This window comes from Pteropus vampyrus, unplaced genomic scaffold (genome assembly GCF_000151845.1).
Source record: "Pteropus vampyrus isolate Shadow unplaced genomic scaffold, Pvam_2.0 Scaffold135, whole genome shotgun sequence".
Taxonomy (NCBI): Eukaryota; Metazoa; Chordata; class Mammalia; order Chiroptera; family Pteropodidae; genus Pteropus; species Pteropus vampyrus.
Window position 1 is genome coordinate 2,282,607 of NW_011888916.1, and position 16,292 is coordinate 2,298,898.

The 16,292-nt window shown below is 35.8% G+C and overlaps 1 protein-coding gene across 4 annotated transcripts in view; it reads left to right on the top strand.

The window, feature by feature from the left end:
• MAST2 (microtubule associated serine/threonine kinase 2) overlaps positions 1-16,292 on the top strand; it is a 177,926-nt gene that overhangs the window by 120,420 nt on the left and 41,214 nt on the right. For all 4 annotated transcript variants that reach the window (XM_023534963.1, XM_023534961.1, XM_011367608.2 and 1 more), the window contains one exon: positions 14,428-14,519. In XM_023534963.1, coding sequence (XP_023390731.1) covers positions 14,428-14,519 — 92 coding nt within the window. The remainder of the gene's footprint in view (positions 1-14,427; positions 14,520-16,292) is intronic.

Genomic DNA, 16,292 nt, shown 5'->3' on the forward strand with positions numbered 1-16,292 from the left:
GACAATCTGATGATGGCCAGAGAGGATGGGGTGGAGGGCTGGGATAAAGGAGTGAAGGCATAAAGAAGTACAAATTAGTAGTTGATAAATGGCCACTGGGATGGGGAGCACGGCATAGGGAATGCAGTCAATAATGTTGGTATGTGTAGAGCCAGAGGGAAGATAGAGTAATTGGGGAGATCATTTCATAATTTATATAAATGTTTAACCAATGTGCTATATAGTTAAAACTAAATAAAAGAAAATAAAAATGCTTTAAAAAAACCCCACAAGAACTATGCAACAATAGACCACCACATATGGCCCTCAAAGCCTGAAATATTTATTATCTGGCCCTCTACAGAAAGAGTTTGCTAAACCCTGCCCTAACGCATTGGAGAATCAGCTCCTGACATGATATCCCATCTACAGAGACATTTTCATAAGTATGATACAACCATTAAAATCAGGAAATTAGCATTGATAAGCATCATCATCTAATCCACAAGCTTAATTCGTATTTCACTAAATGTCCAAGTAATGGCTTTTGTAACAAAAGGATCCAATGCAGGATCATGTGTTACAATTTTATTTCTTTTTGTCCCCAATTTAGAACAATTCTGTAGTCTTTTCTCAACTTCTGTGACCTTGACACTTTTGAAAATGCAGGCCAATTATTTGCTAGAATGTCCTGCAATTTGTGTTTGTCTGATATTTCCTCAGGATTACATTCAGATTATGAGTTGTTAGGGAGGAAAAACTTGTCCTCTACTCTCTTAGTTCAGTGTCTCGGAGCTTGCAAATTAACAAAATACAGGTTAACAGGAGAAAAGACACAGTTTTCATTAATGTTTACATGTATGGGAGTTCACAGAAAAATGAAACTCAAAGAAGTGGTTAAACTTGGAAACACATACCTTTTTAACAAAGGAAAGAAGATTTTGGCTTGAGATGATAAATTATAGGGAAGTAACTAGGAAATATTTGTGGGAACTAATGGAAGATAAGGGCTATTTTAGTAAGGTCTGCAAAGGCTATGCAAATGCATCATAGCTTTTCTCTCTCTGGTATGGAGAGACACCTATGTCAAAGAGAAATTTGCCTGGTTTTAGGCAGATAAAAGGAAGGGCAGAGAACTCTTCCTGTATCTGTTGATTTTCAGTTTCCTTCAGTTTAAAATAATGCTTTTGCCAAAGTAGCATATTTTGGGGTAGCAGATTCTGATCCCCTTCAGCATCTTTGACAGGAATATCCAAAAAGAATGGTGTGTTCTCATTGCATCCTGTCTTGAAATTATGTAACTACTCCATTCATCATCAAATTTTAACCCACTATTTTTAGCATGCACTGATGTTTGCTGATTGCTAAATAATATTCTGTTAATTCCATCATTCTTTCTACACTCATTAGTTGGCAGTGAGGAAAAGCTTTCTCCTCTGTTTGTTTTTTCACTTATTTTATATCAGCATGAACTCAGTGGGTTCTTTATCTAATGGGCTGTGATCTATTAATATCATTATATATTTTGATCCTGAATTTATATCTTATTTGGTCAAGCGGAATCTCTTCATGCTGGCCTCTGTCTTTTTGACTCCATCATTTTTTGAGAACTTCCTTTCTAGCCCTGGTAAAATATTCCTGGATGGCTTATTCCCTGCGTTAGCCCTGGAATTAGCCATTTCTCCAAGGTTCCCTTTAGTGGGAAATTGTATTTAAAAGCCAAGATATGGATGGTAGGCATGATTGCTAAACATTCATGTTCTCAGAAAATGTATACATATAACACACATGTATCTTTTTAAATTTCTTGATCTCTATATATTGAAACTTATTAGCTCACACTAATACGTCTACTTTCATTCGAGTTTTTCCATTTCCGCATATGTAACTTCTTTTTTGATAGTGAGAAACCTGATTCCCATTATCCTTGATATATTTACTTATATGATCATTTCTTTCTCTGTGTAGCCAGTCTACCTTTGCAATCACTGACCTGCTGTGTATATGCCCTCCTCACCTTGCTGGGTCTCCAATACCCCATGCCAAACTGATACCACTGTTCTCTCCAAGCACACCACCTCCTTACCCCCATTAGTCTCTGACATCTCATTCCAGGCATCTTTCCCCCAGTTCCCCTAGCCATTTGGCCATCATCATCATATAATGGCTTCTGGACTAAATTATTCAGGAGGGAAGATTTGAAAGTCCACTAAGTACATCAGATGCAATCTCAGGGGCCTGCAGAATTTTTTTTAAATAACTTTACATGCTATAAAATTCATATACTTAAAAAAAAAATAACTTTATGTACTCTAAAATCCAATTGTAAGTTATTCAGCTTACTAAATTTATAAAATTGTGCAATCATCACCATAACCTAAATTTAGAACATTTCGTAACCCAAAACGTTTACTTGTGTCTATTGGCAGTTAATCCTACTTTTTCTCCCAGCCTCAGGCAACTACTGATCTACTTTTTGGCTATGTAAATTTTCTATTTCTGAACATTTTGTGTAAATAGAATTATACACCTTGTAGCTTTTTGTTTCTGGCCTCTTTCATGTAGCATAATGTTTTTGAGGGTTATCCATGTTGTAGCACATATCAGTAGTTCAGTCCTTTTTATTGCTAAATAATGTTCCATTGTATAGATAGACCACGTTTTGTTAGTCCATTCACCAGTTGTTGAACATTTTGGATTGCATCCAGTTTGAGATTATTATGAGTAAATTTTGCTGTGAACATTTCCATACATGTTATTGGATAGACATGTTTTTATTTCTCTTGGGTAGAGTCCTAGGAATGGAATTGTGTTTATGGTAAGTTTATGCTTAACTTTTTAACTTTAAAACTTTTTGTGGTGGTTCCATAGAGTAGTGGTTAGCACATCTGCTTTACATTCAGAAGGTCCTGGGTTCGAGCCCCAGTGGAGCCACAGCCCATGCCCTGGGTGCGCCAGGCCCCGGGTGTGCCAGGCCCCCTGGGTGTGCCAGACCACGGGAGCTCCAGGCCCCGGTGTACACTGCAAGCATGTGGGAGGAGACTCCCCGCCTTCAGAGATCCAATTCTTAAGGGGAGACAGCAACATCTGTAGGTCAGTGGGGTGGAAGTAGGGGGGTGGAATTAAAATAAAAAAAACTTTTCTGCAGGGCTGTATCATTTTATATTCCTACCAGCAATATTGAAGGATTATTTTTCTACATCCTCACCAACACTGGATACTCTATCTTAAATATAGCCATTCTAGTGGGTTTGTAGTGGTGGCTCATTATGGCTTTAATTTGAATTTTCCTAATAACCAATGATCCGAGCATCTTACCATGTTATTATTATCAGCCATTTGTATATCTTTTTTGGTGGACTGTTTAAATATTTTGTCCGTTTAAAAAATGGATTCAGTATGTCTTATTATTAAGTTTTGAGTTTTTTACGTATTCTAGATGTATGACTGGAAAATATTTCTTTCTACTCTATTTCTGTTTTCTTGGATGGAGTCTTTAGAAGCAGTTTTAAATTTTTTTGTGTGTGGATCATGCTTTTGGTATTGTATCTAAGAACTATTTGTCTAACACAAGGGTATAAAGATTTTATTCTCTGTTTTCTTCTAGAAGTTTTAGGTTTTAGCTCTGAAAGTTCAGTCTGAGATTCATCTGAGTTAATTTTTGTATATGGTATGAGGTAAAAGTCAAAGGTAGTTTGATTTTTTCTTTTCAAATGTGTCTACCCATTTGTTCCAGCATAATTTGTTAAAAAGGGTGTCAGTTTCTTCAAAAGAGACTGGTGGAATTTTGATAAGGATTGCTTTGAATTTATAAATAAATTTAGGGGGTGTTGTCACTTGGACAATATTAAGTCTAACAATCAATGAACATGGAATCTCTCTCTCCTTCCCCACCTTTCTCTCTCTATATATAGCTTTTCTTTATTTTATCAGTATTTTGTAGTTTTCATTGTACTAGCCTTATACTTCTTTTGTTATATTTATTCCTAAGTATTTTATTTTTTCTAATGCTATTGTGAGTGGGATTGTTTTCTTAATTTCTTTTTTGGATTGTTTGTTGCTAGTATATAGTATATATAAAATTAGTGTTTATATATTCATGTATCCTATGATCATCCAAACTTATTGGTTTCAGTCACTTTTTTAATTTCTTGGGATTTTCCACATACAGGATCATTTTATCTTAAGTAATAATAATTTTACTTCTTCCTTTCCGATATGGATGCTATTTTTTTTCCTTCTTATTGCACTGGTAAGAACCATCAGTACAATGTTGAATAGAAGTGACAGAAGCAGACATATTTGCCTTGTTCCTTCTTTTAGGGAAGAAAGTATTCAATCTTTAACTGTTAAATACTTAGTTGTGGGATTTATATAGATACTGTTTATCAGGTTGAGGATGTTCTTATACGAGAGCCTTTATCATGAATATATGTTGGACTTTTTAAAAAGTTTTCTGCATCTATTGAGATGATCATATACCTTTTGTCCTTTATTCTAGTTAATCTGGTATATATTAACGGATTTTAAACCAACTTTGTATGGAGTAGATCTCATGGTATTTAATCTTTTTGTTTTTTCTTTCCTTTTCATTTTTCTCATCTCCTTTTTATAGTTTAATTTTTTTAATTTTCATTTTAAATTGTGGTTAAAATTACAAAACATAAAATTTGCCATTTTAACTGTTTTTAAGTATTCAGTTCTGTGGCATTAAGTACATTCACATTGTTGTGCAACCACCACCCCATCCATTTTCAGAATGTTTTCATCTTCCCAAACTGAAACTCTGTACCCATTAAATTCTAACTCCCCATTCTCCCATCCTCCCAAGCCCCTGGCACATAAACAAAGGACTTCATTTCTACTTTCTTTATCTATGAAATTGACTACTCTAGGTATCTCATGTAAGTGGAATCATAAAATACTTGTTCTTTTGTGACTGGCTTATTTAACTTAGCATGATGTCTTCAAACTTTATTATGTTTTAGCATGTGTCAGACTTTCCTTCCTCTTTTAAGCTGAATAAGTATTCCACTGTATGTATATACCACATTTTATTTATCCATTCATCTGTCAGTAGACACTTGGGTAGCTTCTACCTTTTGACTATTGTGAATGATGCCATTATGAACATGGGTGTACAGATATCTATTCAAGTCCCTGTTTGCAATTCTTTTGGACATGTCCCCAGAAGTGGAATAGCTGGACCATACAGCAATATTTTGTTTGATTAATTTTTTTGAGGAACCACCCTTCTATTTTTCATAGTGGCTGTACCATATTACATTTCCACCAGCAATGCATAAGGGTTCTAATTTCTCCATATCCCTTGTTATTTTCTGTTTTTGTTGGTGCTGTTTTTTTTTTTTTTTTTTATGATAGCCATCCTAATTGGTGTGGAATGGTATCTAATTGTACTTTTGATTTACATTTCCCTGGTGATTAGTGATGCAGAGCAGCTTTTCCTGTGTATATTTGTATATCATTTGTATATCTTCTTTGGAGAAATCTCTATTCAAGTCCTTTGTTCATTTTTAAATCAAGATTTTTCGTTGTTGTTGATGTTGAACTCTCAAACTGGTCTGGAAAGGTAACCTGGGAGTGGGCCTATAATTTGGAAGAAATCCGAAAGAAATCAGGAAACTATGGGAACTAGTAAAGACATATCAAATATACTACAACTGCCTAGACACTGTGTAATTAGAAATAGCCTTATACAACTTCATTTTACCAAGGCCCATGTTTGTGGAGGGCCTTTGTAGTGGAAGTGTACTCCATTTTAAAAAATTTTTAGTCTCATTGGCCACTTTCCTTTGATTACCAAGAGATATACTGCTTTAAGATTGCATTACAGAACCATTTTCTCTTATTTATTAGTTATCCAAATAATAACTGTGTATCAGGTATTGTCCTGGGCACTGGAAATATAGATATGCTTGGAATACCCAGATTCTGAAGCACTGCCCACTCTAGGGCTTTTAAATTTCTCTCCCATCTCTACTACCGGGTCTATTCAAGTAGAATTCCAGGAATGTGAGCATCAACTACAGTTGTCAATGAGAAAATTACCTGGTTTTCTAGGTAGATTGGGGATAGGACATGTTGCTGCTGCCACGTTAAAGAAACTTCCCACTAGGGCACATAATTCCAGGGGAGGAGACTGCACTGGCTTACATTTGGCCAATTTCCCCCTCCCCTCATGTCTTTTACTTTAAAACTATTGGTTCATTCTAAGCATTCTGGGTATATTAAATCCATGATAGTGCCTTGGACATTGACATTTAAGCTTTAGAACTATGTTTGTTTCTTTTCACCATAAATTGTTATTATTGCAGGATCATGTAGCTGAGACTTTTAGATTTGGCTAGTATAATCTAAGTCTAAATCATGCTTCCCTTGCATTGTTGGTGGTCTTTTCTGCTGATAACACAGTGAAAAGATTCTGGATTGACCAGTATAGAGATAATCTGTTACCTCTTTAATTTTTGTCTGGATTAAGGTCATTCTTTGCTGTGTCTTGATTTGGAGTTGGTAGAGACGATAGTAGTAAAGATGGTCATGACTAAAGAATTTGGTGAGAGCATGGTCTTTACTGAGTCTCTGCCATAGCAGGTATCCTTCCCAGTAGTTGTGACTATATCAGAGTTTTGCTCCAATCCATTGGGCAGATTATTTTCTTTTATTGCTTTTTTCCAGCTTTATTGAGATATATATAATTAACATCTAACATTGTATAAGTTTATGGTGTACAATGTGTGGTGGTTTGGTACACATATTGTGAGATGTTTACCACAATGTAGTTAGTTAGCACATCTTTCAAATAATTACCATTTTGTTGTTGTTCTTGTTGTTATGGTGAGAACATTATAACTCTACTCTCATAGCAACTTCCAAATACAGCAGGTCTTCTAATCATGTTGTTTTGTTGAGATGCTATAGAACTTAACTTTTGCTTATATCAATTAGCTATGGTAAAATTGGTTTCACTATCTGTCATTTTGCTTAAAGTCACAGAATCTATTGACAACGTGAAGTGAGGGCTTACTGTATAAAATACAGTATTGCTAACTGTAGTCACCATGCTGTACATTAGATCCCTGCCTGTCTTGATGTCCTATCTGCCCACCCTTTTTCTCCCCCCTGAAGTTAGTGAAATTATATAAAATGCCCTTGTTTTTCTGGATACTTCCCTTCTGAATCATCTTTAGGATCGAGCTCCACATTAAGAAAGTCCTAGGGCAAAGAGAAAGTTAGATTAGGCTTTCAAAAAAATTGTTAGTACCTACTGTGACTTAGGGCAAGCTACTTAGCCTCTTGATGCTTCCGGTTCCTTGTCTGTATGAAGGGGATAATAATAGCACCTACTTCATAGGGTGTTGAGATACTGCATGTAATGCTTTAAAAAGTGATCAGTTAGCACTTAATAAAATATTAGCTATTATGATTATTGTTTTAAAAGCATAGCTAAATTCAGTAGAATGTGAGGAAATTCCCAAGGGACCTAAATCTAAGGGCGAGAACAATACCTGAATAGCGGAAACCAGTTTTGGAACTTCCAAGAAAGGGGGCCAAGGAGGATGTGTACTAGTCTTGGTATATCCATGAGGAGGGAAAGAAGATAAGGCCTTGGACTTTTTTCAGGGATACCATATACCCTAGGGTAAGAATTGAGACCCCACATATAATTAGGACCCTCAAAGGACTTTACAGTGAAGGAATGGACTAAGAAAATAGTTTACCCATTGAATGAAAGGTTTTTTAGTCTCACTGGATTTTAAATAGGGCTCTTAGTAATAAAGAAAAACGTCTCCCTATTGGGGTGACCACTTCGTAATTCGTAAGTTATATAAATGTCTAATAACTATGTTGTATACTTGAATACAATATTATATGTCAACTATAATTGAAAAAAAAAAAGATATTTGCATACAAAAAGAAAAAAGTCTCGCTTGAGAATTTTTAACTGTAGGCCTTTATTCAATTAAATTTGGGGCCTGGAGTTTATATTGCGTGTGTGGTCTAGGAGCTGATTCTGGTCTGGTAATAACCATGACACATCTGTCAGAAACAAACTCAAAATTTTAAATGACACAGCTTCAAATCAAATAGTGCAATATTCCCATTTATAAAGCAACACTGAAAGTGAGTTCGCAGTACAAAATTAATAGACCATACAAGGAAACATCCAGCTCAAGTGAAAATCAATAGAAAATTAAAACAGTAAAATTAGACTCTTAAGAACTTTAGAGAGTAGCATTGTGGATAAAGACTATAGAAAGTATATATAAAATGATTTAAAATATAACAAAGAAATAAGAGAAAAGATATATACTTAATAATTTTCTTATTTGAGGAAAATGACAATTAGAATTCAAGGAATTAAATATATTGCATCATTGAATTTGAAAACCCAACAGTTATGTTAAATATTACATGAAGCTGTGAACAAAGTAAAATTTTATCTGGAGTGCAGCACAGAGATAGACATATGAATAAGAGCTAAGCAATATGAAAGATACAATAATATGGTTCAACAGAATATACATAGAGGTAAGGCAATATTCATAGAAATAATGATTAAGACTTTCCAGAACTGATTAGAAACAAATGAACAAAATAATATCATGAAGCACGATAAGTAGAAATAAATCCCCATCTAGATACATTGCAGTAAAATTACAGAACCGTAAAAACAAAGGTCTTAAAAGGATGTAGAGAACCCTCAAAAATCCACAAAAGCTGAAGAGTTCTAATAAGTGAGTTCAGCAAGGACTTTCACCCAAGAAAATTGAAAACATGTTCACACAAATATACATTCATAGCAGCATCATTTAAAATAGCCAAAAAATAGAAGCAACCCAAATCCTTATCAGTTGACTAGACAAACAAAATGTGATCTGTTCACACAATGCAGTATTAGCCATAAAAAGAAATGGAATACTGATAAATACTACAACATGCATAAATCTTGTAAACATTAAGTGAAAGAAGCCAGAAACAAAAGGCCACATGATATTTGATTCCATTTCTATGCAATATTCAGAATAAGTGAATCTATAGAGATAGAAAGTACATTAGTGGTTGCCTGGGAGTAGGGGTTGGGAGAGAGGGGGATAGGAAGTGACTCCTTATGGGTACAGGCATTCCTTTTGGGGTGGAGAAAATGTTCTGGAATTAGATAGCAGCAATGGTTGGACAGCCTCGTGAGCATATTAAAAACTACTGAATTGTACACTGTAAGAGGTTGAATTCCACGGTATGTGAATTGCACCTAAAAAATTATTAGTTAATAGTAAAAAAAAAAAAAAAAAGCCACCAGAGAGAAAAAAGGGAATTAACTACAAAAGAGCAACAGTCCTAAAAGAAAGCTTTTCAACAGTAATAACAGGAGACATAAAACAAAATTTTTAAGGAATTAAGAAAGAAGTTACTACTCTCTATAAGAGGCTTTGGAATTCTATAAAGCAAATCCTCCAATAATGTTTTGTTCAACCTCGTTTCATTATAATGTTGATGAGATGCCCTTGGAACTTAATTCTTGTTTATATCAATTAGCCTGTAGTAAAATTGGTTTCATTACACTTCTTTTTGTCCCAGTTCAGGGAACCTATTGACATGTTTAAGTGAGGACTTAAACATTGTAAATTATCATTGAAAATCAGTGAGCAAAATAAAAACATTTTCAGACAAACACTAATATCAAGAAGGTTTGTCACTTTAAGAGTCTCACTGAAATAATTGCTGAGGAATATATTTATAGAAATTCTTCAGAAAGAAAGAAGAAAGGTATGAGATCCAAGAGGGAATGCTAAGCAAAGAAATTGGAAAGTATATGAGTAAGTCTAAGCAAGTAATTATTTTATAGAACAATAATAATAATTTGGCTATACAAAAACAATATAGACCTGAAATACTGGACCACAATAACGTGTAAATTTGGAAAGGGGTGGGGGAAATTGGAGTTAAGAATTTTTAATTTTGTTCAGAAGGAGGGTTGCAACACTGATTAATCTTAGACAAGAGTATCTGTTAAAATTTTAATGATAATAACTACTTAGAAAAAGCAAACAGTGTATAATTTCAAAACCAATGGAGCAAGGGTTAAAAAATGCTTGATTAACTGGCATAGAGTAAACACTCAATAGATTCCAGGTATTATTTAAATTTATATTGCTATTTTTATTATTAAATTATTCATTTTCATCCTACCTGAAAAAAATGTGGATTGATTTTTCTCATCAAGACAGAAACTTTGACACCCGTGGTTTCTCTCACCTTGTCTTTCCCAATGTGAATACAGCACTGTCTTAAAAATATGAGTGCTGTTCTCTAAAAAAGGAAAAAGGAGTTGGAGTGAGTTCAGAGTTGCATTTGTCAGATGCCTATTGGTGCTAGATATTTTATCTAATTTAATTTTCACAACTCTGTGAGGCAATTGCTTTTCTTATCATGGCTATATGTATTAAAATTTATCATTTTTAAAAAAAGTGCTTGATTAATCCAAGGAAAGCTGCTAGGCCAAAAAAAAAAAAAAAGGGTAGATAAGGGGAATTGGGGCCAAGCAGGTCACAGTATTGGGAAGGTGACATGCAACCTTTGGAAGTTTTGGGGCAGATAAATGAAGTCATCTGATTTATCCTTTGAAAGGATCACTGTGGCTGCTTTTGTGGAGAACAGACTGGGAATAGGAGTCGAGTAAACCAGAGGAATGGTTAAGGGGCTGTTGAAATAATCCAGGCAAGAGAAAAATAATGGATTTATCTTCAAGCACCACCCTTTGTTGACTAAAAGTATATGTATTCTCTCCCTCTCTAGCTTCTTAGTCTTTATATGGACATCAAATTGGTTACTCTGAAGTAACATCTGGAAGTGCTTGACCTTAAATGGCCCCAGATTCTCTATTTCGTTGATCACACTTAATGAAACAGAAATGGTCTTCTCTTCATTCTAAATTCTGAAAGGAAGTAGCCAAATTACCAAGTGCTCAAGTTCCTAGGAGCAGCCAGACTTCTGGGATTGGGAGATTGGAGAGGTTTAAGGAGTCTATAACCATGCATCCTACTCCATATCCTATGTTGCTTAGAGCTGGGAAGCAGACTTCCTACAGGAGTTCAGATTTTCTGAATATCTGCAAGTTACTGAAGGGAGGGATTTTGAAAGCTGGGAACTCCAAATATGGCCACAATTCAACAGCATCACAGAAATGGTACAGTGTGCCTTTGTCTTTGCTCCCACTATCCACTGAAGTGACCATGGTGAAAATGTAAGATGAAATGCCAGGTCTTGCTCTGCGTGACCAAATGACTGGGATGGTACAGTAGTCTGCCCTCATCTGTGGTTTCGCTTTCTGCAGTTTCAGTTACCCAGAGTCAGCCGTGATCCAAAAATATTAAATGGAAAATTACAAAAATAAACAATTTATAAATTTTAAATTATGCACTTTTTTGAGTAGTGTGATGAAACCTCACACTGTTCTACTTGGGCCTGCCTGGGACATGAATCATCTTTGTCCAGCATATCCACACTATATACATTATCCACCAGTTAGTCACTTAGTAGGTGCCTCAGTTATCAGATCGACTGTCTGATAGTGCTTGTGTTCAGGTAACCTTTTTTTATTTAATAATGACCCCAAAGCCATTTACATACCTTTTATTACAGTATATTGTTATAATTGTTCTATTTTATTATTAGTTAATGTTGTTAATCTCTTATTATGCCTAATTTATAAATTAAATTTTGTCATAGGTACATATATATAGGAAAAAATATAGTATATATAGGGTTAGGTACTATTTGTGGTTTCAGGCATCCACTGGGGGTCTTGGAAGGCATCCCCTGCAAATAAGAAGGACTACTATATTGGGCAGCAGTCTGATTTAACTTAGTCCTTGCGATAGGCAACAGAGGATCAACTCTGAGGGCTTCCAGGTTACCTCCCATCAGCTGAGCACTAGTGTGCCTGACACTCTAAACATCCAGTACTTTCATTTTCCTGGGAAGAAAGAATTAAGACTTACGTTTTATTTTCTAGGATCTGGGAAAATGGAAAAATTAGCCAGTTCCAAGTTTTGGATCTCAGCTGAGTCATGGCATCTGTACCAGAGTGTCTGACCTTTTTTTCCCCTGGCAGCTGTTGCTGATTTGCCAAGTGAGATTATGTGTACCTTCATAAAAAGGCATGTGGCCTGGACATATGATATTCAGTGTTTTGAGTTTTATTTTAAATTTTAAATAAGATCATGGCAGATGAAATTAGAATCAGTTATCTGTCCCTGCAGTTTCAAGAGATCTTCATTTCCATACACAAGTTTAGACATAATGGTTTGATATACCTTACCTGTGTCAGGTGTACAAGTATTCTCTTTTATTTTAATCTTTGTAATAAATCATACTTACCTATTCATTCATCTAACAAATATTTGAGAGCCTGCCATGTGCCAAGCTGTGTTCCAGGCATTGAGGAATATAGCAGTAAACAAAGTATGCATAAGCCCCTGACCTCATAGAGCTCAGATTCTCATGAGACGAGAGACAACAGACAAAATGACTGTACAAAATATATTCTGTGTTAGATCGTGGTAAGTGCTATTGAGAAAAGGGAGATAGAAAGTTTAAGTGGTGGTTACTATTTTACATAGAATGATCAAGAAAAAATACATCGAGAAGATCGTACTTAAGCAAAGACCTGATGGAGGTGAGAGAGCAAGCCATGAGGCTGTCTGGGAGAAACACAGGCAAAGGAAATACTGGGAAAAGCACTGAGTCAGTGGCTTGCTTGGATGTTCTAAAAGTGAAGAGGCCCATGTGGCTGGTGTGGAGCAAGTAGGAGGGAAAGAGGTAATGGAGACCCAGACCATGTAAAGTCTTGTAGGCTGTTGTAAGAATACTGACTTTTACTCTCAGTGAGACAGGTAGAATTTTAAGCAGAAGAGTAACTTTGATATTACTTACACTAAAAACATTTTTATAGCTTTCTTGAGGTATGATTGAAGTATAATAGATTGTACATATTTAAAACGTACAATTTGATGAGTTTTGATATAGTTTACATCTGTGAAATCATTAGCACAGTTAAGATAATGAACATATCTATAGCTCCCCAAAGTTTCCTTATACCTCTTTATCATCCCTCCCCTGCCTCCCTCTGGTCATTAATCTACTGCCTGTCACTATAGATAGGTTAGCATTTTCTTGAATTTTATATAAATGGAATCATTCGAAGTGTACTATTTTTATGTCTGGTTCTTACTTTAAGCGTAATTATTTTGAGATTCATCCACTGTGTGAATTAATAGTTCATTCCTTTTATTGCTGAGTAGAATTCCATCATAGAGTTTTCTATCATTGATTTATCAGTGAACATTTGAGGTGGTTTCTAGTTTTTAACTCTAACAAAGAATAAACAGCATATTGTTCGGTCCTGCTATTTTATCTAGTCTGGCAAGCTCTGGCTTAATCGAATATGTATTTAAAACATAGATTTTATGTGATTATTGATATAATTGGGTTTAATCTGTTATCTTGCTATTTGTTTTCTTTTTGGCTCAACTGTACTTGTTCTTCCTTTCTTCTTTTTCTACCTTCTTTTGGAATGAGTATTTTTTAGAACAAGGGGCTAAATAACTGTAGTTTGTTTCTCTTAAAGTAAACCCAAAAGACAAAACCTTACCTAAGAACTTTTAACTAAGAAAACATAGATTCTTTACAGTAGGATTAATTTGAATGGCCATGGTAAGCAGTTTGGATTACACCCGTCTCTCAATTTACGCTGATTGTACGTTCCATGCATCCTTTTTTTTTTTTTTAACATGGAAGAAAACTGCATAAAAAGAGTCCACCAGTACCAAAAAAAAAAAAAAAAACCTAAAGAAATGGGCCAGCGTGTCATAGAAATATTTATTTCACATATTTTCACAAAAAGATGCTAATGAAAATTCAGAAAAAATCAAAATAAATTTTATTCGCTGTTGGTGCATGTACTGTAATCTAAAAAAATCGACTTTTTCATAAATGGAAGCAATACTTACCACATATAAAAAAACTCACATAAAAAAATACCACGTAAATCAAGGGACGGGTGTGTATTCCAGATGTGCTTGGGGATTTTTAAGAAATAATTCACATGATCTCATCTATGGTTTTTAAAATATTACTCTAGCTGGTGGGTGAGTAATAGACTGGTAGGGGCAGGTGGTGGGCAGGAAAAACCAAAGTGGAAAGAAGATCATTCATAAATTCTTTATAGGCTTGAACCGAGATAGTAGTAGTATTGGAGATAATGAGAATCGTTTGGTACAAACGGTAATTGCTAATCCAGTTCAATTTAAAACAGTATACTGCTCAATTTATGGAATGATGTCATTCTTTTGTTCCCCAATATCCATTCAAGGTCTCTGGGCCAATGGTGTGACCCTGTTAAAATTGTTATTTATGTTTTCATTGCAGTTGTCGGACAAGTAACCGCAAGAGTTTGATTGTGACCTCTAGCACATCACCTACCCTACCACGGCCGCACTCACCACTCCATGGCCACACTGGTGAGTACTTGAAGGTTAAGAAATGTGGGATGAAAGATGCCCAGTGTCTTTCCTACTTCTCACTTTGTGCAATTCAACACATTACATTGTCGTCACTTCACTTGGCTGACTGAAGCATACAGAGCTCATGGGCATGCTTTCTATGGGAGAATGTGTTCGTCTCTTTTTGACTGTTAGTTGCTTATGGCCTTGACTTTTCAACATTCCTTTTGGTTTTGTGCTTATCTTGGAGCCAGGTATGTATCCTGGGTCCATGGCCTCTGTTCTAGTGAATTGAGAGTGTTATGGCTCCAGCTATGTGGAGCCATGTGATGAAGGCTCCATTAATCTTTTGTCCTACCATGCCCAAGGATCAGAGCTCACAGAGGTGGTTTTCTGCCTCATGGGACTTCTGATAACTTTCCCTCTGTTATAACAGGAGTCAACAAAAGTGAGAGAAATTTTGTTTTATGTTGACATTGATTTCACGTATTGGAAATGAAGCAAATGATCTCATGCATTTAGACTCTGCTCCATATGGGCTCCTCCAGACAATATAAGGACTGATTTACTTGCCTCTAGCTGAGGAATATATAAAAATTATGAGGCAGAAGACTTCATTTGGGTTAGCCGTATTTTTCTCTAGGTACATATTCTTGCATCCCAGAGGAGCCAGATATAGGGCGTCAGCTCTGCTGAAGGGGTTGCTGCACTACCACATTGTTCATTGCTACACTATTTGCAGTGGAAGTTCTAGACCTAGGGGTGATGGAAATGGAGCAGGCTTGGAGCCATAGAAAGCTATTCTAAGCTTGCTTCCTGGGTTTGCCATGGGCCTTGTCTGTCTTTGGGCAATGAAAGAGTACCACAGCCGTTAAACAGTTTGGCATGAACCCTAATAAGACAGATCTGTTCCACTTGGGTTTGTCTCTTTGCTCACGGTTTATTGTGTCTTTGGAGGGAGAAAGTAAGGGTGCATGTGGAGTAGTTGTTTAAGCATTTTGAGAGTCTGTTGATTCTGAAATTGATCTTTGTCCTTGGGTAGAGGGTCTCACTTTACTGGGCTCAGATCCAGTTATTCATTGTGCTCATGTCCCTTTTCCCCGAATCAATTAAACTCTTAAACACTAACTTTTACATTAGAAGACACTACCAAGAGTACAGGGGGACCCAGGGAATTGATGACATACTTGGCTTTTAAAGCAAAGGTCTCATTGAGGTTAGGTACTTTCCCCGACAAAATTGACTGAGTTATGCATTAGCTCAGATAGCACATTCTATCCTGGAGCTTTGTAAAAACTCAGCATATATCTGATGTGGCCTTTTCATCATATAGAAATAAACTTAGCATGTCTAGACCTTGTACATAGTTTCCTAACTGTAATGTGAGTACTGGGCAGTCATTACTACTGGCTGCTCCTCTCTGAGATGATTATCTCTCTATTTAGATTCTTGGCAAGTTAAAGTTTAGGACTAAATCTTCCGTACTCAGGTGGCTTTGATTGAGAACATCATCTGGCTTTTTCAGCCTGCCTGGGTCTGTGGACTCTCGCTTTAAGTTAATATGTGTAACATGCTTAGTACTCCATAAATGTTAGCTGTCATCATCATCATCATCTCTCCCCAAATCACTGTGGAGCTCAGTTCCAGGGAGGAAGAATTGACTTAAAAGCCCAACTCATGGCTGTAGACTCTAAACATATTCATATGTTGAGAAAGTCAGCACTGAATGTTCCATGCAGATCAAACTTTACATCAGCTTATATCCTCAAATCTTATAGATCCTGGTATTTG